Source organism: Varanus komodoensis, unplaced genomic scaffold, assembly GCF_004798865.1.
Source record: "Varanus komodoensis strain SLA01 unplaced genomic scaffold, ASM479886v1 scaffold12, whole genome shotgun sequence".
Lineage (NCBI taxonomy): Eukaryota > Metazoa > Chordata > Lepidosauria > Squamata > Varanidae > Varanus > Varanus komodoensis.
The window spans coordinates 24,749,010-24,770,556 of record NW_025335349.1 but is presented as its reverse complement, the minus strand read 5'-3'; the positions used below and the strand labels follow the sequence as shown (position 1 = coordinate 24,770,556).

The 21,547-nt window shown below is 46.1% G+C and overlaps 1 protein-coding gene across 1 annotated transcript in view; it reads right to left on the bottom strand.

Moving 5' to 3' along the window:
- ESYT1 (extended synaptotagmin 1) overlaps window positions 1–21,547 on the bottom strand; it is a 50,902-nt gene that overhangs the window by 16,713 nt on the left and 12,642 nt on the right. The window contains exons 2-16 of the mRNA XM_044421909.1: window positions 13,337–13,378; window positions 13,118–13,252; window positions 11,867–11,940; window positions 10,940–11,012; window positions 10,413–10,502; window positions 8,860–8,915; window positions 8,281–8,404; window positions 8,021–8,197; window positions 7,732–7,814; window positions 7,341–7,389; window positions 6,895–6,984; window positions 4,374–4,466; window positions 1,643–1,714; window positions 1,176–1,262; window positions 942–1,091 (exon numbers count right to left, since the gene is read on the bottom strand). Of these exons, the coding sequence (XP_044277844.1) occupies window positions 942–1,091; window positions 1,176–1,262; window positions 1,643–1,714; window positions 4,374–4,466; window positions 6,895–6,984; window positions 7,341–7,389; window positions 7,732–7,814; window positions 8,021–8,197; window positions 8,281–8,404; window positions 8,860–8,915; window positions 10,413–10,502; window positions 10,940–11,012; window positions 11,867–11,940; window positions 13,118–13,252; window positions 13,337–13,378 (1,395 nt within the window). The remainder of the gene's footprint in view (window positions 1–941; window positions 1,092–1,175; window positions 1,263–1,642; window positions 1,715–4,373; window positions 4,467–6,894; window positions 6,985–7,340; window positions 7,390–7,731; window positions 7,815–8,020; window positions 8,198–8,280; window positions 8,405–8,859; window positions 8,916–10,412; window positions 10,503–10,939; window positions 11,013–11,866; window positions 11,941–13,117; window positions 13,253–13,336; window positions 13,379–21,547) is intronic.

The following is a 21,547-nucleotide window of genomic DNA, read 5'->3' as shown; positions in this document are numbered from 1 at the left end:
TAATAATAATAATAATAATAATAATAATAATAATAATAACAACAACCTGCCCTCTTTCCCAAACTCTTTGGGAAATCACAAGGAGCTTCCTTGGTGCCTGTTGTTTGATACCAGCTGGACTTGGTTTAATAGCTCTTGTTAAACTCCTGGTTCCCAGTTCTATGTTACCAACTCTGGTTCTTCACTGGTTCTTGCTCTGGACCCTCCTGATCTCTGTAGATTAAAAATGGGCCACCTCTGACCCTCCAGATATTGTTGCATTGCAACTCTCACCAGTGCAGCGAATAGTTGAGCATAATGGGAACAGGATGATGGGAGTTGCAGTCCAACAACGACTGGAAGGCTGCAAGTTGCTCACACCTCCTGTAGATGCTTGACTGCAGGAATTCCCTATATCCTGATCCTTCAGGATATTTCAAGGGCCTTCCTTACAGTTTGCTCTTTGATAGAGATGTTGATGGGGCTTGTCACTGACAGAAAGACGGTGGGCATAACTCTCAGACCCTCAGCGGCTCCACAGGAATGGCAAGTTGCATCTCAGACCCTTCTGCAACATTGCAAGGGACCCCAGGGCAGTATCTTCTCCTAAATTGCTTGAACAGCCAGTCCAGCCCTAAACCCACATCTCTGGCATGAAAGTTCAAAAGTTCCCATTCAGTTCACTGGCAGGGAGGATATAGCCCAGTGCTTTTGCATGCCCAACCTTAACCAGCAGGAAACAAACATAAACACTTTTATCTCAGGCATGAGAAAAGGTCCCCAGCTATATCATGCAGGAGTCATATCACAATCTCCCATGCCTTTTTCTAAAAGCAATTGCCAGGGCTGGAGATGGGAATTTAGATTATGGCACCATAGTGAAGGCAGAGGGGATAATTAATATCGTTAGAAGCACAGCAAGTCCTTAAACACAGTAAGTTCCAACCCTACAAGGTCTTTACCCGCATAATAAGCTTCATGTAGATTCGGCTGTTGGGTCCAGAATTCTCTAGGTGGAACCATTGATCCAGTGTCAGATTTTCAGCACTCAGAAGGCGGGACAGGCGGATTGTGAGAGAGCCCAGGGTGGTCTGACGGTTGTCATCTTTGACCTGCAGGGGTTCAAAAAGAAATTTTTCCTACTGTCTGCACAGACAGAAAGATGGCAAGCCTTTGAACTTGGTGACAAAACTTACCTGTATATCAATGTCCTCAGTGGTTGGGTCTTGTAGGAAGAAACGGAAGGCATCATCCCACTCTGGGGAGATGGTGTTATAAACAACCTGGCAGGGAATCAGAGAAGAATAACTGTGGGGCAGTGGCACCCAATACAAGCACCCACTTCTGTGGGACACCCATCAGCCAAGCACCAGACTTCCTGAAGCTGCAATGCTTAAAAGAAGGGAGAGAGCAGTCAGGTGACCAACCATCAAGCCAGCCCCAAGCTCTGGCTGAGAACCACGGCAACCCTGCTCCGTCCTGTTGTAGCCACAACTATTTAAAGGTGGATGTTAAATAGTGAAAGAGAGTGGGATGAAACCTGCAAGCACTTTCATCTTGCTAGCCCAGTTCTGACCCTTGTATGCAACTCCACTTTGCTACCAATGGAGGTGATTGGTCAGCAACTGCTAACAGGCAGGAATGATTTAAATCAATGCCTTACCCTGCTTTCCCGGGTGACATCTTGGATGGAGAGCTGCACCATGGGGTTGGGCTCTTTACTGGATTTCTTCAGCTATTGTAAGGAGGAGGAGAGAGAAATAACTCACAAAGAACAATATAACTCTTAATATTACCTAATGCTGGAGCCTCCAAAGTGGTGTCCTTGATTAGTATTGCCCCACGGGAACCTCTCTTAGCAGAACCACCTTTATTTGGCTTCAAAGAGTGCTTTTGCATTTTACAGTCCGGATCCTACCTCTGCCCTCTGTGTAGGTTCTTCTGTAAGTTCCTTTTGGTCTGTCTTTAAAATTCACCAGCTTGGCTTCTGGGGAACGAGTGTTTTGTGACAGGCTATGCCCACCATGGCAGCCATTTTAGGAGAGTATCCATGAACTCTTTTCAAATGCGCTTGCCAACAGCCTGTGTGCATGTGTGTGTGACGGGGCAGCGGGGTGGAAGAGAGAGCCTTTTCCACTTGGGCGGAGAAGAAAATCAGTGGAACCTTTTATTATATTTGTACTGTATATTTCTTAACTTTGTAACCCACCCAGGGAGCCTTAAGACTAATGGGGCAGGTTAAAAAATCAAATAAATACATACATAAAACCCTGCCTGAATTAAGCAAGGGCTAAAGGGCCACTAAGTCTGTCTCTGCCCTTCTGTGTGAGCTGCCCGGCACAGGCAAACTGCTCTTCCACCTCCACAGGGTCTGAATGCTTCACAAGAGCCTGGCCTGTGCTTCAGCTTCCAGCCCTTTCAGCCTCCCAGCTGTTACCCCTTTGATCCTCCACAGTTGTTACTTTGTAAGGCACCATGAATGTTGCTGGTGCCATGCAAATAATAGCTGCTCCCTGGAAATCACTTTCCATTTACAGATTTGGACAGCAAGGGCAAGAGATTTTTATTCAGAAGGCCTCTGACCTATAAACAGGCCTTCTGGCTTTTAATGAGTTGGTGCTGTTCCTTTCCTTTACTATCATATTTAATGTGTTTGTTCTTATGCTTTAACTGAGGTTATGTTTTTAATCCAGATTTTATTGTTAGCCACTTTAAGTGCCCTTTTTTGGCAGAAAGGTAAGATAATGAATGAATGAACGAAGAAACATGTTTGGTGGCCCTTTCCGTCTGTGTGTAATTCTTTTCCCCAGTGTCTGAACATTTTGTGAAAGTAGGTAAGTAGTGCCTGCTTTCAAGCAGTTCAAGATTTGAACCTGTGTGAGAGTCCACAGCCAAGCCCCTTTTCTTTCTCAGGAAAAACCGTTATGGATTTACCTTTCTCCACACACAACTGCTGCTCTGTTCAATTAATGAATAGAGTGATGTATCCACTGTGTTTATAAAATGAAGCGGTGTCACACCCCAAGGCATAATGTAACTGTGACAGAAGTAGAAGGAATTTGAAAAGTCCTGTGTGCTTTATCATTTGTGTTTATAATGGGAGCACCTGCCAAAAGCCACAGTTTACCACCACAACTGTGAGAGGAGCAGGAAGTCATCTTGGCATTTATTTTTTTTTTACATGCCTACCTGCATGTGAAGCAATGAAGGTTTTGAAGTAAGGATCGTGTGTTTATTCAGAATTGCACAGCTTAAAATTAAAATTAAAATTAAAATTAAATTTTATTTTATTTATTTATTTATTAAAACATTTCTATGCCGCCCCTTGCCAAGGCCTCGGGGCGGCTTACAACATTGAATACAAAATACATTAAAACAATGACAATTAAAATATATACAGTAAAATAAAATAAGCCGCCCTGGCCGAATAAAATTCAATAATATTAACATTTAAAATGCTGCATAAATAAAAAGGTCTTCGCCTGGCGCTAATTTAAATGCAATTAAAATTAGCCCCCCCCCACCAAAAAATGACTGGCCAAGGACTCCCTCCTTCAAAGGAGAGGACTGAGCAACCAGTATGGATATCCAGTGAACAAAGCCCTGTACCCGGCCTGAGGTAAATGTGAAGGTGGGGAAGGAAGTACTGTAAAATAGATTCTACAGCTTTGAAGTCATTCCCAACAATAAGAGTTTTTAAGTCAGTTAACTGGCACACGTGCAGCTCAATAGGTGAATGGAAACAGTAGTCACTGGAGGAGACAGAAAAGTAGACGGGGGCAAAAAAGGAACACAGAGGGGGGAACGATATCAAGAGGGTGGGTGGGAGAGTCTATCAAGTGCCACGTTGGTGAACCAGATGCTACAATACTGAATATTGGGAAAAGCCCCAATACAGACTGGCCCTGTATCTCTAATGGCGGTTGGAAGGGAAAACCGTTTTTAATAGTCCTCTTCATCATATTTGGGAATAAGTATTATTTGTTGCTTCAGCAACACTACTGATTTGAGGGGGGGAAACTCTGACAAAGTCAAGGTCCATCCAGATGGGAATAGGCTAACACTGTAAAATGCATGTTATTTATAGGGATGTTTTAATTCTCTTTTTAACCCATAGCTTCCATATAGCCTGAAGTGCCTAATCCTGCCTAATTTTGGACACTAAGCAGGGTCAGGCCTGGGTGAAATCTGGATGGGTGACTTAATGTGGTGAACTGCCCAGAGAACTTTGGCTACAGGCAATACAGGTATCTAATTAACAACAACAACAACCATATACCAAGGCCATGGGATAGAGAAAAGTAAGTCACTGGAGACTCTAACCCAAAGGAAGATATCATCATGTAACTTTCAGTGAGATCCAGAAGTCCATATCAGGAGGATTTCTTACTTACCGGGAGTTCTTGTGCCTTGTCAAGATAGACAACCAAGATAGCAGCTGATGGGGGTTCTGGCTTGGAGGAGATAGTTTTGTTCCACTGAAGAACCTTCAAGCAGCATGCAGTAGATAAAACTAGCATTAAATCAAGTCCAACATTTCTTTCTGATAAATCACTCCGTAGGCAATCTACACACATGTGTTAATCGTGGCTTATGACTCATTCGCAATGGGAAAGAAAGATTTCTTCAAACTAGTGATGTGCAAGGAATCTATTCAGGGTGGGAATCCATGCGATTTCCTGGGCTTGGGTCCTCAGACTCTGGTCTGCTTCGCAATGATACAAGTCTGAGTACCTGGTGAGCAGTCCCAACATTTGTGGGGCGCTCGCCAGGAATCGAGCCCCATGCGCTGTGCAAGCGGTGCTCCTGGCCACTGAGGCTGCTGGGAATGGCACCTGCTGTGACCCTCAGAGCACCCTCTTTCAGGTCCTGCAGCTGCTCTTAGGGCAGCTGCACCTGATAGAGAAGGTTTTCAGTTGCACAACGCAGGGTCCACAAATGTGGGGTGATTTCCTCCTGGCTTGGCTCATTTGCAGACCTGGGGCAAGAATGAGAAGAAGTCCACAAATGCTGGGGGGGATGGACTCCAAAAGGCTTCATCCCAATCCTACTTCAAACTACACCTTTTCTTTCCATCTCTTTTTTTACTGGTCTTCTCATACAATTGGGGTGGGCAACCTTTGGCCCTCCAGATGTTTTAGCCTATAATTCCCATCAGCCCTAGCCAGCATAGCCAATGGTGAAAAATGATGGAAGTTTTACACAAATACATTTGTAGGGCCACAAGCTGCCCACTTTGTCATATGAGGTCACTTTGAGGACATATGAGGACATGTCACTTTGTCATGTTAGAGGTCACATTGCGGAGGCTGTCTGCAGATTGACTCCCCACCCCAATGTCTTCCAAGACACTGAATTCTGTTTGCTAAGTGGATATAGAATGACATCATCATCATCATCATCTATTGGATTTCTATCCTGCCCCTTAGCCAAAATGGCTCTCAGGGTAGGGTAGAAAGTATGTTAGAAAACAACAAATAAATGATAGTATATTAAGAAACATGACTGATAAAACCACAACAACATTATAACAAGATCAACAAAACCTCACAATAACCTCTATATAACTTGAATTCTTAACTACTAAAAACAGCGTAAGAGTTACAAGGGCAATAGAATAATGTGCTTTAGAATGTGAATTTGCAATCCTTGTCTGATCTCCATGTAATAATCTTTCTCTGAGGAAGCATTCCTCTAAGGCAGTGGTGGCGAACCTATGGCACATGTGCCACAGCGGGCATGCAGAGCCCTCTCTGTTGGCATGTGAGCCAAATCACCCCAGCAGTGCTCTAGCAGCCGAGCACTGGATAACAGCACACATAGGGGCTATGCACATGCTCAGAAAGGAGCAGTGGTGCCAGGGGATGATGTCACAAGCCATGACTCATTAGCTGTGACTTGTCCAAGCTTTGGCATGGCTGGTCAGTGCGCTGCCAAGGATAAATATATATTTACTTGGACTGGCTATTTTCAGGTTTTATGGCAGTGTTGGCACTTTGCAATAAATAAGTGGGTCTTGGGTTGCAGTTTGGGCACTCAGTCTCTAAAAGGTTCACCATTGTTGGGTTTGGGTTAAAAAAACGAGGTGTCCTGGCATGATTTTGATGGTTGGAATGTGTTTAGAATGGGCAGAAAGGATGAGCTGTAGAGAAAAAGCAACTCAAGGAAGGCTTTTTCAAAATCACCCTCTTTTCAATGGTATTTTACCCCTATATTAGGGTTAGGGGTGTGCACCAGGGTAGGGTTAGGGCAGTGGTGGTGAACCTATGGCACACGTGCCACAGCGGGCACACAGAGCCCTCTCTGTTGGCACGTGAGCCAAGTCACCCCAGCATTGCCCCAGCAGCCGAGCACTGGATAGCAGCGCACACATGGGCCATGCGCATGCTCGGAAAGGAGTAGCAGCACCAGGCAATGATGTCATGAGCCGCGACTCATTAGCTGCAACTCGCCCAAGCTTTCGCATGGCCAGTCAGTGTGCTGCCAAGGAGAGAGAGAGAGGGAGAGAGAGAGAGTGAGTTTCTTGGACTGGCTGTGATTTGTTTTTTTCCAAACTAGAACCTCAGTTTTCAGGTTTTATTGCAGTGTTGGCACTTTGTGATAAATAAGTGGGTTTTGGGTTGGGGTTTGGGCACTCAGTCTCTAAAAGGTTCACCATCACTGCTCTAAGGAAACACCTTGCAAAAAGTATTGTGGAGGACTGATTCTCTAGTTCTTGGCATCTTAAGTTTAAAAAGGCCTCAGATAACAGGGTTGGGCAAAATCTCTGCCTGAGCCCTTGAGAAGTGGCTGCCAATCTAAGCAGGCATCACGGAGTATCATCTTGCTTTCAGATGAAGGGCAAGCACCAAGATACAGCTGGCTCCAGAGACAGCCATGAACAACACTGGCCTCCACCCCAAACATTACCCTCACCTGGTCCAGTTTGGAGACATCAGACATAAGTGTATGCCATTCCAGGCGCAAATGCACACGAGCCCGGCCTCCATCTTGCAAAGGGAACCACTGCCAGGAAGGAGAATGAGGAAGAGAATGAGGACCGTGCCAGGCCCAATCTGTGAATCTGAGGACCATTCATATCTCTGATCGAGGAGCTCTTGTTCTAAGCAGCAATGTAAGATACAACTTATCTTTAAGTGTGGCTTCTCTGCCATTCATATTCAGTCCAATCTAGGCTCCCCTTGCTACCCTTTCTGCTTCTGTATCATTGCCCCCTTGAAACCTCTTTATGAGGAATCACTGCTATTCATCATTCCCAGAAATCACAGATACTTGTTTTCCTGCAGCCAGCTGGAAATCAAACTCAAACGCCACTCTGTTCTCCAGTTTGTAAACAGCCTCGTTTCCTTCTCAGTGCTCACCTCCTCTAGGACATGAGCCCTGAGCACCTCTCCAAAGTCCAGCTTCATCCTGGGAAAAGAAAGAAGACATTGGCATATCTCATTCCCACAATGCCAGGCAAAGACACCAAGGTGAAACAGATAAGCAATCCTTATCTGTGCAGGTCTCCCTCTCACTGAGAAAATCCAACTTCCAGAGTTGAGGAATGAAGCCACTTAGCTTTGGATCAAACCCAGAATTGACCCTACTTCATCCATTGTCCCCTAAATCCTCTCAGCGCCCCTGCCAAAAAAGCAAGCAAGCAAGCAAACAAACGAACACAGCAGAGCTCCAGCTCCCAACTGGTCAGCCACTCACCCAGCTAGGGCTCACTCCCCGTGCTAGGGATGGAAACAGAACCCAGCCTCTCACCTGCCCAAGAAGTCATCCTGATCGGGGTCCTTGTCAAACAGTTCCACCTCCAGTTCCTGCCCCGGTACCTCGTGCACAATGAACTGTGGGGATAGTTAGGTGGGGGGTCAGAGCAGACACCGCCTATTGTGTAGGCCGGAGGGGCCCTCTTCAGACAGAGAAAGGAAAGGAATGACAGCTGTGTTGTGTGAAGAGGAAACGCTAAGCCAGGAGGAAGGGACAGGAATGAGGCTGAGCACACCCCTAGACACCAGTACTCGAGTTACCACTTCTCTGTGTAGTCAATTACCTCATACATCTCATTCCACTTGGGGTTGAGGTCTTCATCAATGACTTTGCTGGTGAAGACCTGGGTTCCCACACGCACGATAGCGTATGGGTCTGACTTGCCCTCAATCATCCCCTTGATGTACTTATCCTTGGACTGCAGGTCCCTGGCTTCTATCAGGTAGACACGGACAACACCCTGGAAGGAAGAAGAGGGAAGGTGGAGCAGATCCAGAGCACTGGCATGGAGTTAACAACCCTCCCAACTAGAGTCTGCCTTACCCTGGGAATTGGGGAGCGCAGCTGAGCTGCTTCATGGAGATCAGAGACCAGTGGGATGAGCAAGCGGTTGGGAAGAACCAAGAAAGAGGCAATGGAGTCCATGATCATCGTGTCAGACAGTGAACTGCAGAAGAAAGCCTTCTGTTTTACAACACAGTATTTTCTACTTTGTCAAATCTCCTGCATACACATGCCACCTCAGCCGACTCTGTGGTATCTGTGCATCCCTCCAATCCCCCAGAATGCCTTTCTGCCCCAGTGTACACCAGAAAGCACCCCTTGAACAAGCTCTAGTTTCCTCCAGCAGATTTCTCTTCAAATTTTCCCTTTTGTTTCAGTCTAAAATATCCTTCTATGCTTCTCTTGCTCAGCTCCACTTCTTGCTTCCAAGAGAAAAAGCACATTGGCCTGCAGATTTGTGGGCAGAAAAACCATTCCACTATGGAACATTCTTGGCTAGCACCTCACTCTTGTGCAAGTGTCAGTTCTGATTGAGGGAGCAATTAAGATAACCATATCCTCCTTTCACTCTTGTCATAATCTTGCAAGAAGTTCATAACCCACCACAGCATACCTTACCTCAGTCCAGGGATGTCCAAGAGGTTGGTCATTCCAGTCCAGTTTATGTCCAGAGTCTGGGAAAGAAGGGGAGTGGGAGTGAGAACCAGTCAGACATGTTGGATAAGGAGAGATTAGGGTGAGAGAATGACCAGGACTGAAGCTATCCTATCATTCCCTCATTGCACACGGCCCCAGGCTCCTATAGGGTGCTTTGTATCTGAGGAATTTCATAATGAGGAGTACTTGGCTGCCTGCACTTGGCTCACTCACTTGAGTCATATGGAGCCATTTGCTCTGCACTGTGCTTTGCTGGTTTCCTGACTTTTCTCATACATTGGTCTGAATTCTGTAGACTGGTAAGTTGGGGCAAAGAAAAATATATTTATTTATAAGATTTATATCCCATGTTTTTCCAATGAACTTAAAGGGGCTTACATAATTCTCCTCTTCCACTCCATCTTATCCCCACAACAACCCTGTGAGGTAGGTTGGGTTAAGAGTCTGTGACTGGCCCAAAGTCACCTAGTGGGTTCCATGGCTGAGCAGGGACTAGAACCCTGATCACTTGAATAACTTGATGGGCTCTTGATGGGTTTTGGGGCTCTCTGAATTTTGATTTTACACACTGAGATACTTCTAATCCACAGAAGTAGCTGAAAGTTTGCTACCATGAAGTGAAAGTTGCTCTCCTTCCTTGACCTTACTCTTTCCATTCCATGGCTCCAACAGTCTTCTATATAAACAGCCTGCAGATTGGGCCAATGTTTTATAGCACTTATATAAAGCCCAACAATGCTAAATAGTTTAACTAACAGAAAAGGTTGATGAATGCAGGAGACCGATGCCTATGTAGCCTCAACACATGGGGGGCGGGGTGCTCAAGTGAACACCGGGGGACCAGTGCCATGTCCCTTCAGCCTCACATGAGAGGGACTGGGCTTGACTTACACTCAGTCGGACGTACAACAGTCAGCGCTGTTTCTGGCCTCTGCCTACCATGAGATCATAAGACAAACCATGCTGGATCAGACCAAAGGTCCATCTAGTCCAGCACTCCATATGGTGATAGACTAGCTGCCCACAGGATGGGTACAAGACTCTGCCTGCCCAGGCCCCACAGCAACTGGTGTTTCTGGGCATGCCCCAGCTGGCGCGGGAGGCGGCACACAGCCAGCGCAGCTAGTGGCCACTGATCACCTCCTCTTGCATGAAGCTGTCCAATTCCTCTTTAAAGCCATCCAGACGGGTGGCCATCGCCACTTTCTGCGGCAGTGAACTCCATAGTTTACGTTGTGTGAAAAAGTACTTCCTCTTGTCTGTCCTAAAGCTCCCACTAGTCAGCTTCACTGGGTTCTCCACTTTCTCTACACCGTGCATTATTTTAAACACCTCTGTCATGTCTCATGCTGCTCGCCTTTTTTCTAAGCTAAACAGTCCCGGTAGCTGTAGCCGCTCCTCACAGGGGCATTGCTCCAGCTTCAAGGCGATTCATGCTCAGACTTCATGAGGTAATTCTGGGAAAAAGCACCATCCCAAGAACAGACAGGATACAAAAGGGGTAGACAACTTACCGGCCGGCGAATGAAGAACATTGTGAGTGCCCCTACAATTGGGACATCCCCAATGAGGGGCTCCAGGATGACCCGCAGCATGCCATGGAGCTGAGGGAAAAGGAAGGTGGAGAGCTTATTCCCAAAGAATGCTGCTTCCATTCCTGTGCCCTGAAGCAAACATGGGGCAGACGTACAAGAGGATCTCGTCTGAGTGCTGTCCCTACATCAACAGTGATGTAGCTCCCCTTGGAAATGGGAGGGGGAGACGGTCGCACCCCACCCAGCAAGGCTGCAGCCTTATGCCTCAGTTCAGGAACTGTGGGAGGTGGAAGAGAGAAGGGGCATTTGCCTTGGCAGACAACATTCTGAAGGGAAGGGACACCCATCAGTTTCTCCTTTCAGTGATCAAGAGCAGATGAGATGCCAAAGGCCATGCTGGCAGGTCAGGGGAAGATGGAAGTTATAATCCAACTCATGTGGAAGGTTCCAAGTTGGGGAAGGCTGGTCTAAACCGTTGTTCCGACCTCTGTCCTGATCCATCTTACCTGCATGCCTTTCACCCCAGCCTTACAGAAAAATTTCTTCACTTCCACATCAATTTGGACATCACCCACATAGCTGTCAAGCAGGGAGAGGAAGGAAGACAACAGCATGAGGTTCCCAGGATCAAAAGTTACATTCCCAGACAGAGATGTAACACTGAAGGTCAGAAGGAAGAGCTGGACAGCCTTTTTAGGAGCTGCTGAATAATATGCTGTGCTGCGTCCACCCGGCCGGGTTTACCCACAGCAGACATCCAGCATGGGCAATGAACACAGGAGGGAACGGCCTGGTTTGCACATGAAAACTCAGAGTATGGGTGGAGTATGGGTTGCTGATGCCATGATGATCATGGGATTCATTACATGCAAACCCTGCACTAAGGTTTAGCTATGGGTTGTTAGCCACAAACAACCCAGGAAAAGAATTCACAGTTTGTGGTTGGATTGTGGATTCCAGGTTGTTCCAAGTTAACAGCCCATAGCTAAGCCCATCCTCTGCATTTTATTTATTTATTAAAACATTTCTATGCATTGTTACATGGGAGCCAGCTCAATGCCTCTGCTCTCTGCACAGGGAGAAACACTGCCTTCCCGCAAAGCGGAGTCACAGCAGGCCTGCTGCCCTGCTGCCCTTTGCAGATAGTTTTGTCTTTTTCAAGGAAAGCCAGCTGGTTGTGAAGGGCCAGACTGGGCTGCACCCAAGGAAGGGAAGTTGCCTTTCTGGCTCAAGGCAATGAGCCTCCTCAGTGCAGGACAAACCTTGCCCTCGGGGTGCACACTCATCCAGGAAAGAGTGCAGCGCACATCCAACTACCAAAACACAGCTGTCAAAGTGGTGAGTGCTTTGCTTGTCATTCAGTCAGCTTTTGGTCTACTCCACTTGGCGGTACAGCACTTAACCCAGCAACGTAACAAAACCTAAAAACTCACCTAATGTTTAGGTCCAGCAAGATTTGCTTCTTGTTCTGGCCGGTGTGAACCTTAACTCCAATGACCTTGAGGGGCTGGAAGAAGAAGCACCATCATTAGTTTTAGGCATGTTTTACATGGAAAGCATTGCTTCTTCTCCCCAAAAGTGTCATTGATGTGCTCAGGCTACCTATTTCCTGGTTGCACATGGATCACAAAGCTTTGCACAAAGATGTCTCTGCAACTCAGGAACTCTTTGATCCTGTTCAGAGAGAGACAGCCACCTCGCAGTGCAGCTGAGCCTTCTGGGGCTCTAAGTCCAGCTCTCCGGGATTCCCTTGCTGGCCCAGCCCCACTTCACCGACCACCAATCCTTTGGTGATTTCCTGGCTTTTGTGCAGTTTTTCCCCATTCTAAAAGGTGAAATGCCTCTCCTAAGGCTTAGTTACTGGAGACAATGTTTCATAGCACAATCCTATGAACATCTGCTCAGAAGCAGGTCCCAGTGGAACTTATTCTCACTGTGCATCCATACTTTAAGATAACCTACCAAAATCAGTAAATGTGGTGGACCTTCCCATTGATCAGCTTCCTTCCTAAGATACGTTTGGCTCCTTCTATGGCTGCTCTTGAGAGAGTTTTCAAGAACACATCTCTTCTTTTATGTGCTAGGAATACTGACATTGTATTTTACTGAAACTATGTTGTAATATTTAAATATGTTGTTATATATTTAAATATGTTTGTAAGCCGTCCTGAGATGCCGAGGCATGTGGTGATGGAATATAAAAGTTTTAAATAAATAAATAATAAAATATTCAATTTGATTTGATTAAAATGTTTGCTTTGATCCTATGCTGTAAGTTGCTTTGGGAAGATGATGTTCTTAAATCACAGTTAAGCAATGAATTAAATAATAAAAATGTAACTGTGTACAGAACTACAGTCCTAATTGATGTTTTTGTTGCTTTATTACTGGCTCATATTTATGGGTTTGTATATTACGAATTGTCACTTTTATTGTGACTTGCCTTGAGAACACACTTTGGTGAAGAAAGGTTAGGTAGAAGTTATTAAAACGAATACGATTATTTTTACTTCTGAACAGAGTTTAGAAAAGGCCCCAAAATCTTGAGAGAGGCTGATGACAGTTGGTGGGGGAATACATAACAGTGGTTAGTCTGAAAGGGACAAGTGTGAGATTGTTCGTTGTGTGGCTGCACTGGGCTGCCCTCTCATACTCTGTCTGAATAGTCTTCTGCTGATCATTACCTTCTCTCCCATGTCAATCTTGGTGAAAGTGAAGGTCTGCAGATGGGTGTTGGAGGCACGGATGCTTGGAGAAATATTCTCCACCAGCAGCTTCTCCATGTACTGGCCAAAGAAAGGCCAAGCCTGGGCCAGGATCTACCATGGAGCGAGAAAGCCATGTTAGTACTTCCATATGACTGACCACAGCTGGGAAGAAGAACCGAGTCTGCTGCATCTCACCTTATTCAGCCATTCAGCTTTCTCAACATCTGGGAAACTAACCTAGAAAGAAAAACAAAATATAGATTAGCATCCTCAGTCAGGGTCCCAATGGCAGTGGGCTCCTGGAGACACTGGAAATGCTCTCCACAATACACACACACACAGAGGATCCTTTACCAGTTCTGTAAACTGGCATGAAGAACCAGTGGACCTCCAGATGTTGTCAAACTACAACTCCCATCATTTCTGAACACTGACCATGCTGGTGAGGACTGCCTTCTCTCAGCAAAAGGAGCTGGTGTACTCCGCATATCTTTAATGTTACTGTATATGAGAGTTTGTATGGCAGAACTGGGCAACTGACAGCCTACAATTCCCACCAGACCCAGACATGAGGGATGATGGGAGTTGTAGGTCAAAACATCCAGAGAGTCACAAGTTGGTCAGCCCTGCTGCATGGTTAAAGAGGACAATGCAGGCTTTCCCAAACTGGAGCGTATGGCTCAGAGAAAGGGGGGGAATAGGGTGCCATACGGAACATGGGAAGATGGGTATTTGTATCTCTGTTTAACACCATCCCTCTGTGTGGTCTATAACACAGGATTACAGTGAAAATAGAATGAGGTATCATTTACACGGTTCTGAGTACCTCCAAGGAAGGGTAAATTACAGACTTGATCAATGAAGGAGGAGAATTTGGTATCTGGTGCAGGATGAAGCATCCTAAAATTCCAAGCAATGGTCTCTCTACTTTTTAAAAAGAGTGGCAGAATTAGAGCTGGATGTGGCATGACAAACCACATGCTAGTTACACGGTTTTTAAGCTTGTGCTTGTCAGTGTTAGAGAGACTTCAACAAATTGACCAACACTGGCTTATAATTCCAACATAAAACGTTTAAGGCAATTGCCAACACTGCAAGTCTGAGTTGACAGACACATGTTTGCGTTGTTTGTGACTTTGGACCCTCCATCACACTGGGTCTCCATAGTATACACAACCAAAACCTGATGAGGTGCAAAGAGCCGGCATCATGTGCATTCTAGTAACCTGTCTCCAAACACCTGGGACCTCAGAACCCGCAAACAAACAGCAAGGTTATCAAGGAAAGATAACACTGTGGCTACAGGCTGCAGATTGGAGGCTAAACTTCGCAAGGACCATGGTTCTGGCCCTCAGATTCTTGGAACATAGAGTCAAGTGCTGCTTAGTCATTAAGTATCACTAGGTCAGCTGTTTGGTGGAGCAAAATTTCTTTTTGCCTTGTGCTTTCTTACTGCTTTCTGAGGAGGGGCCAGGGGGAAGAGGAGGGGCTGCAAAAGTTATTTTGTAACTGGGGGATGACTGCTGGCATGAGGAAAGCAGCTGATCTGTTTCAATATTCTAGGCCATGGTTCATTTGTTCTCCTCTCTCACATACTTCATATCTCACGATTACCAAGCTACTGGCAGGCTGAGCATCTTTTTCAGTTTTGCATAGAACGCCATTATTTCCCTGGGACTAGCCAAGAGTCTATAGGTATACATTGTTTTCAGGGAAAAGCTGAGAATCCAGTGACTAGATTCTGGAAGGCCTCCTATGGGTCCTCTATATATCTACAGGATTTGAAACTCCTACTTGAAGGAAGCTCACTTTGTTCCCTTCATGGCAAAGCACTTAAAGAGAGAAGAGAATCCTTTGGAGGATGGTATCTGCAAGGCCTATTTTAATATTTTCTGCCTATACTGAAACGTGATACTGCTGATGTCATCCCGCTGCTCTTTTTATTGATCACATCTGTTAGCACTTTCAGTGTTTTACATGGCACCTGCTTTTACATTGCTCCTGCTATTACGACTGGCATCTTATTCATAGGTTGTGCTTGCTTGTTTAAATGTTATTTTTATCTGCAGTATTATCACCTTTGGCTTGCTAAGCCACACTGATGTTCAGAAGCAAGGAACCACGAAGCCACACAAACGAAGCAGATGAGAAAACGATGCGAACGTTATTATCCAAAATGAGCTGCCTTGGATTCCACCTTCCTGCTCCTGCTCTCTCTTCTCCTAATGAGTGTCAATGCCTGCTTTTCGCAGCCAGGTCCCCACAGCTGCCACAATGCCCAGCCAGCATGGTAGGATAGGGAAAGCAGGTATATTTAAGGCACAGACCTGTGACAGATAAAAGGCCTACGACTCCAGAATGTCCCACCCAGCAATGGAAGAGGTAACATAAATAATCCAAGCACATGTCTGTGTGTGGGAGAGTGCACATACCCATGTAAGAGATAACAAACCGAGAATCCATTTCAGCTGCAGAGCAATCCTATTCACACTTACCTGGAAGAAAGTCCCATTGTACTCAGTGGGACTTCCTTCCAAGTGGACATGCACAGGATTGCACCGTTATTAATCCAAACTGCTTTTCATTTTCCGGTTTCATTTGGAAAACATGAAACTTAGAGAGATGACAATTCCTAATTTACAGTTGTTTGTCCTCAGTCTAACAATCTGGCATTTGTAGGAGTAGATGATGTTTTGGAATCCTGTGATGAAAATGTCCCAATTTCACAAAACATTGTGAATGCAGGCCTGATTCTGAGAAAAGACACAGATATACATGTGAAAGTGTCTAACAGGCGAATGATGAAAATACCAGGTTTGATTCTGAATCGGCATTGGAAGGATTTGTTTTTGAACATGCACAAAAACACACAAAATGGTTTGCCATATATTTTACGTTGTCAATGGGGAAACTTCGTCAGGGATACCCGTACTTCCAAACTAGAGCTGCGTGTATTTCGTGCCTCTGTGTGATCTCCACACAAGCGTGAGGCCTGGCATTGACAGCTCAGTCCAGCATTTTGTAAACAGCCCACACACAAAAACACCATTTTCCTGTCTCTCCCATTTTCTCAGAATGTTAAGTTAAAATGTACCTGAATAATATTCTAGCTGGTAAAAATCTCAAGATACCAGAGAAGATAAATGGGAATCCCAGAGTTGTGGGAGGTGCATGGGAGAGAATGTAGCTCATCCATCTTAAGAACACAGGAAGGGCCATGCTGGATTAGCCCAAAGACTGATCTGGCCCAGGATTTGGTTCCTCACAGGCCAACCAGATGCTCCAAGGGGAAGCCCCAAAGGAGACAGGAGCACGATACTCATAATGCTCATGTTCCCCAGCAACTAGTACTGACTACTGAAGGTGATCTATAGCCATCAAGACTAGCAGCCACTGACAGCCTTCTCCCCCATGAATTTGACTACTCCCCTTCTAATCCCATCCAAGTTGGCAATCAACCCTACATCTTGTGGTAGTGAATTTCACAGTTGAATTATGTGCTGCATGGAGACGGTTTGCATAAGACCATGTGTTTCCCCTATTTTAGTGCTGTTTTATGCTGCCTGACCTTGAAAGTTTCACCTTCGCTCCTTCTTTGCTTTCATTTTCCTCAGACGTTTCCATTTTTAAAAGCTCAGTTTTAAAAAGCTAAATCTTGGCAGCAGAGTAGATTCTTTGACACAAACTGTGGGTTACCCTGTTGCAGAAACTGAGGTGAGACCGCTCCAGAAGCAGAAGGGTCTGTCTTGCTGCTCAAGTAAAATGTGTAGTGTTTGGAAAAGATTAAACAAGCAGATGTTCATCTCCACCCCCCTGAATTCCACACACATCAAAAGATATTATGCAAAATGGGAGTTTTCTTGCCCATGGCTAACAAAGAACAAGGATATACAAGTCTGTACGTTCTAAGATTGAATTCAACATGCCACAATTGTAAAAATATTAGGGCTCTGAGTGAAAATAGGGCACTAATTTATGCGATACTGGGGAAAACAGATTTTTTTAAAACAAGTTAAATTAAAGCTGCTTCAGGGAGAGAGGAGAAAAATGGGATGCCGCCAGGAATGGAGGAGCAATCTTGGGTGCAGGAAGGTGGCACTGGCGAGGAAAACCTACTCCCACGCAGTGAAGCATTTGCATTCCTGTGCTGTACCTGGCTCCTCAGCTGACTCCCTGCAGTTAAATTGCCATGGCAACAAACAAACACAGGGATGCCCTGGTACCGATGGGGCAGGGGCCGCACTTCACCTAGCCACAGACAGCTAAAATGAAACCTGCCATTAGTCAAAATGAAAGCAGCCAGGTTTTCCCCTTTTCTTGCAGCAGACTTTTTCCATCCGAGCATACATTTGAGACGGCATCTTCAGAGTTCGGCTTATGACCCGGAACTGGGCTCACCAATCCTTTGGCACACAAACCACAAACTGGCATGCAAGAAAGGCACTTTTTGCCATTGTGGAGAACCTACAGAAAGAAACCACTGTGGAGTGATGATATTAAGTCCCTGAAGCGGTTTGAAGTGCACCTTTTTTTTGCTCCTGGTTTAATATACTGTGGAGTACATGAGTCATGACCAACATGCAGCCTCGAGTTCACACATTTGGCCTGGAACGTGACTCATGCTTATTCAGGATTTACATTCCTCTCTAGCTCAAAAGCTCTGAGTTGTTTACTTAAGAATGGCACCATTAAGAGGGGCAAGAGCAACCAGTGATGAAATCACCCTTTGCCTAAACTTTCCATGAGCAGCACCAACACAAGCAGTGCCCTCACACAACAGCTGCAGGGGCGAGGCAGCTTTAGCTGGAAAGAGACGAGCGCTATCGGCTCGCAGGAGCTGCTCTTCCAGCCACTGCCTGGGGTTCCAGGTAGACCCTCCCCTCACTTTTGTGGCAAAGATCAATGGACCATCACAATGGAGTGAAGGGCGAGCAAGTACTCTATGTTGTACTGTCAACAGGTTATGTGCTGCTGACCATGTTTGCACAAAATGCTAAACCACAGTTCTTCCAAATCCTGGTTTATTGCTGCACCCCTGCTTCCAGTTTCCACAGTGGGAAAGCTTAGGGTTACATATGAACATGTGCCAGATGTGTGGTTCTTCTAAGAAGCCTGGATTTGGAAACCAGCTACAGACCTTGACTTGTTAGGAGGAGCAACAAGCCCTAAGTCACAGTGTTACCATAAGTCCACTTCCCCAACAGTCCCAAAACCAGTCCCAGGGTGCAGAGCATCCAGGTCAGAGCCCAGAATTCTCTGCCTGGCTGTATGAAAGGAAAGGATGGAAGATGCACAAGCACACAGCTTTCCTGGACCGGGGAACTAGCTCTGGCCCTCAGGCTGTTATCTTCCATCTTGATGAGAGATAAGAGGGTTATTTAAAGGAAATTCACCTTTCAACAGACTGCCAAGAAACGGGATGTGCAGTCATGAACACTGTCCAAAGGACTGAGGTGTGCCTTGCAAAGCTACTCCTAGGAAAACTGTGCATTGTGCCTCTCCGCCGCCCACCGCCCCACCCTGTCAGAGGCAGCCTGCCCCTGCATACCAGTTGCTGGGAGCCCTGCCAGGTGGAAGCTGTTGCACTGGGGTCCTGCCTGGGGGCTGCCCACAGGCACCTGCTTGGCCACTGCATGCAGGACTAGAGGGTCCCTTGGTCTGATGCAGCAAGACTTCCTCGTGTTTTGGGCCAGGTGGGAACCTTTGTACTGGGGTCTGCACCTACGTGCTTGTTTGATTTGCACTTCTCTTTTTTCTTACCAAGAAAAATGGCATGCAGGGCAGCTTCCTCAGAAGGGAGCTGTGGTTTGGATGTTTGGTGAAAAACCATCCAAACTGTAAGAATGACATCTGGCCCTGCCCCACTTTCCTTTCTCTGTCCTTGGGACCCCACCCCTGTCTTTTGCCCCACTGCTATTCCTGGAATGTGGTCCGACACAGTTCTCAAATTGCAATTTGGCCCCTGAGCCAAAGAGGGATGGGCATCTCGGCAGCAGAACATGCTGTGAAGAGGGTGGCTGTTTTAGAGAAGAGACCCTTTTGTCCCAGAGCCAGCTGCATCTCTTGTGTGTGAGCAGGCTGGCCAGTTCCTCAGATGACCAACTCCTGCATGTACAACAGCCCCCCCACAGATTCGCTTCTTCTCTCTAATGATGTGAGAGAAGATCGGGGCAGAAGCAGTCAACAGACTCCTTTATTCTCAAGACAAAGGGCTCTATGTCCCAAGGAGTGGGAGTGAGTTCCAGGGTGGCACTCCATGCAAACTTGAGACTGTAGGCACAAGCACCTCCAGCTGGATGTTTGTTTCCAGAGTGTTCTGGGATGTCGCTTTCCCAGGCTGCCTGATATCAGTGTGCTTGCAGCAATTTCTTCCCACCTACTATTTTCTGTCTGTCTGTCCTTCAGATCTATAGAGGAACGGAAGAAGCTCTGAAGGCCAGGGTGGATTCAGTGGAGCCGGCTCCTGAAGACAGAGCAGGCCTTTTCTTAGCAGCTCTTTCGCTTCCTCTCCTCTCCAAGAAAGAGTAAAGTGTGTGCAGGGCAGGGGGAGAGCGAGACACACTGAGTGAGAAGCTGTTTACAGCACTGCTTGTTGTAAGAGAGTTAAACACCCTGCTGTTGACAGACATCCAAGGACAGATGATGCAGCCGTAGCTCAAGGCAAAGCCAGCATCACTAATCAAGCCCTTAATGTTTATTTCTTAATATCGCAGTCTTTGTTGCTGGGTGCTTTATTCCCCCGTGCATCCACATCCTCCTCCTATAGTAAGCAGGCCTGTTCTTTCTATCGGGTGTGTACTGGAGGTGTGGGTGTGTGCAGGAGAGCGCTGAAGGGGAAATCAGCTGCTGCTTCGATTTTAAGCTGCACCAGGTTTGCACGTGGCCAGACATGTGCCCCCTTTTTGACACAGTTAAGCAAACAGAGGATGCACAAAACCTAGAAGGAATAAGGAGGAAAAGTGCAGAGTGTAGAAAATACAGCTGAATACAGGGTTGCAAAACAAGCCTTACGTGCACAAGAGAAGGAAAAATGGGTAGCAGAGGGCTGAAGTCTTCTGGTGAAAATTGCAACATGTTTATCTTGTGCAAAAAAAAAAAAAAAGGATTAAAGAGAAAGAGAGAGAGAGAAGGGTCAAGATGGAAGGAATTGCAAAATATTTGTCTAAGTGATCCTTGAGAACACAAGGAGCACTTTTTTTCCACTAGGAGACAAGTACTTAGGAACCAACTGATCAGGATGTTTGGCTGCACACACCCCACTGAAGTGAACAGGGCCAAAGTAAGATACCCTCTTGTACAAGCCCCACTCATTTTAAGATGCATGCAGAGGATTTTCTCAGGGTATCCTGTCTGTATTTTGGAGCTTTACATCAAGCCCCAGATAATAAACATAGGACAAATTTATTAGGCACTAATGGAGTCTCTAGGGAACTTTCTGTTCTCTATCCTTAGCATGCAGATATTAAACTAAGTACCTTCCAAGAGCTTCTTCATCATACATTTCTGTTGTAAGCAGTGGGGCAAGCAACAACCCTGGCCTAGGCAGAATTAAATTATTTTGTGGCATTTCTCTCCCCTCGCATTTCACACCTGCAATCCTGGACCAGGATTGTAATCTCAGTCTCTAAAAGCTGGATTCTCTTTGGCTCTGCAGCATGTAGAATATTTAATTTTTTTGAAGTAACTGGACCTGTAAAGCCACACACATAGTTAAGCCTGGGATAACAATGCTGATAGATACTTCTGTTTTGCTTGCATGCTCAAAAGGAAAAAAATGGCTGCAGTGAGTTTGAAGAGCATTGTCACCCCAGGTCAGTAGCTTCTGATTCACTTCTCATTTGCTCTGAGATATTTGCTTCCATAAAATTTCCCCTAAAGAAGAGAGGAAATACTAAAGAAGCAAAGTCAACACATGAAGTTAAGAACGAAAGACAAGCCCTGTTGCATCAGACCCAAGGTCCATCTGGTCCCACACTCCACCTGGCGATAAACCAGCTAGCCACAGGATTGCTCAAGCAGGATGGGTGCCAGACCTCCATTTGCAAAAACTCCTCAGCAACTTGAGTATGCAGGCATGCCATCGCTGGTAAAGAAGGCAGCATACAGCCCGCAAGGCTAGTAGCCACATATCGCATGTCCAGTCCCTTTTTAAAGCCATCCAGACTGGTGGCCATCACCACTTCCCATGGCAGTAAATCCAGGGGTACAGCTGAGCTACCGTGAGAATCCTTCTTCACATACAGGCAGGGCTTATTATCTCAGGACAACAACTCCATGTTCAGGCTACCCTGAGGTAATAACCTGCCGCCTATGGTCAGATGGGAGCAAGCAAGTTCCCCCACATCCCCTTCCCTCTCCAGGCAGCTGGCATAAGTTACAAAGTGGGTGCTCCACACTGAGACCCAA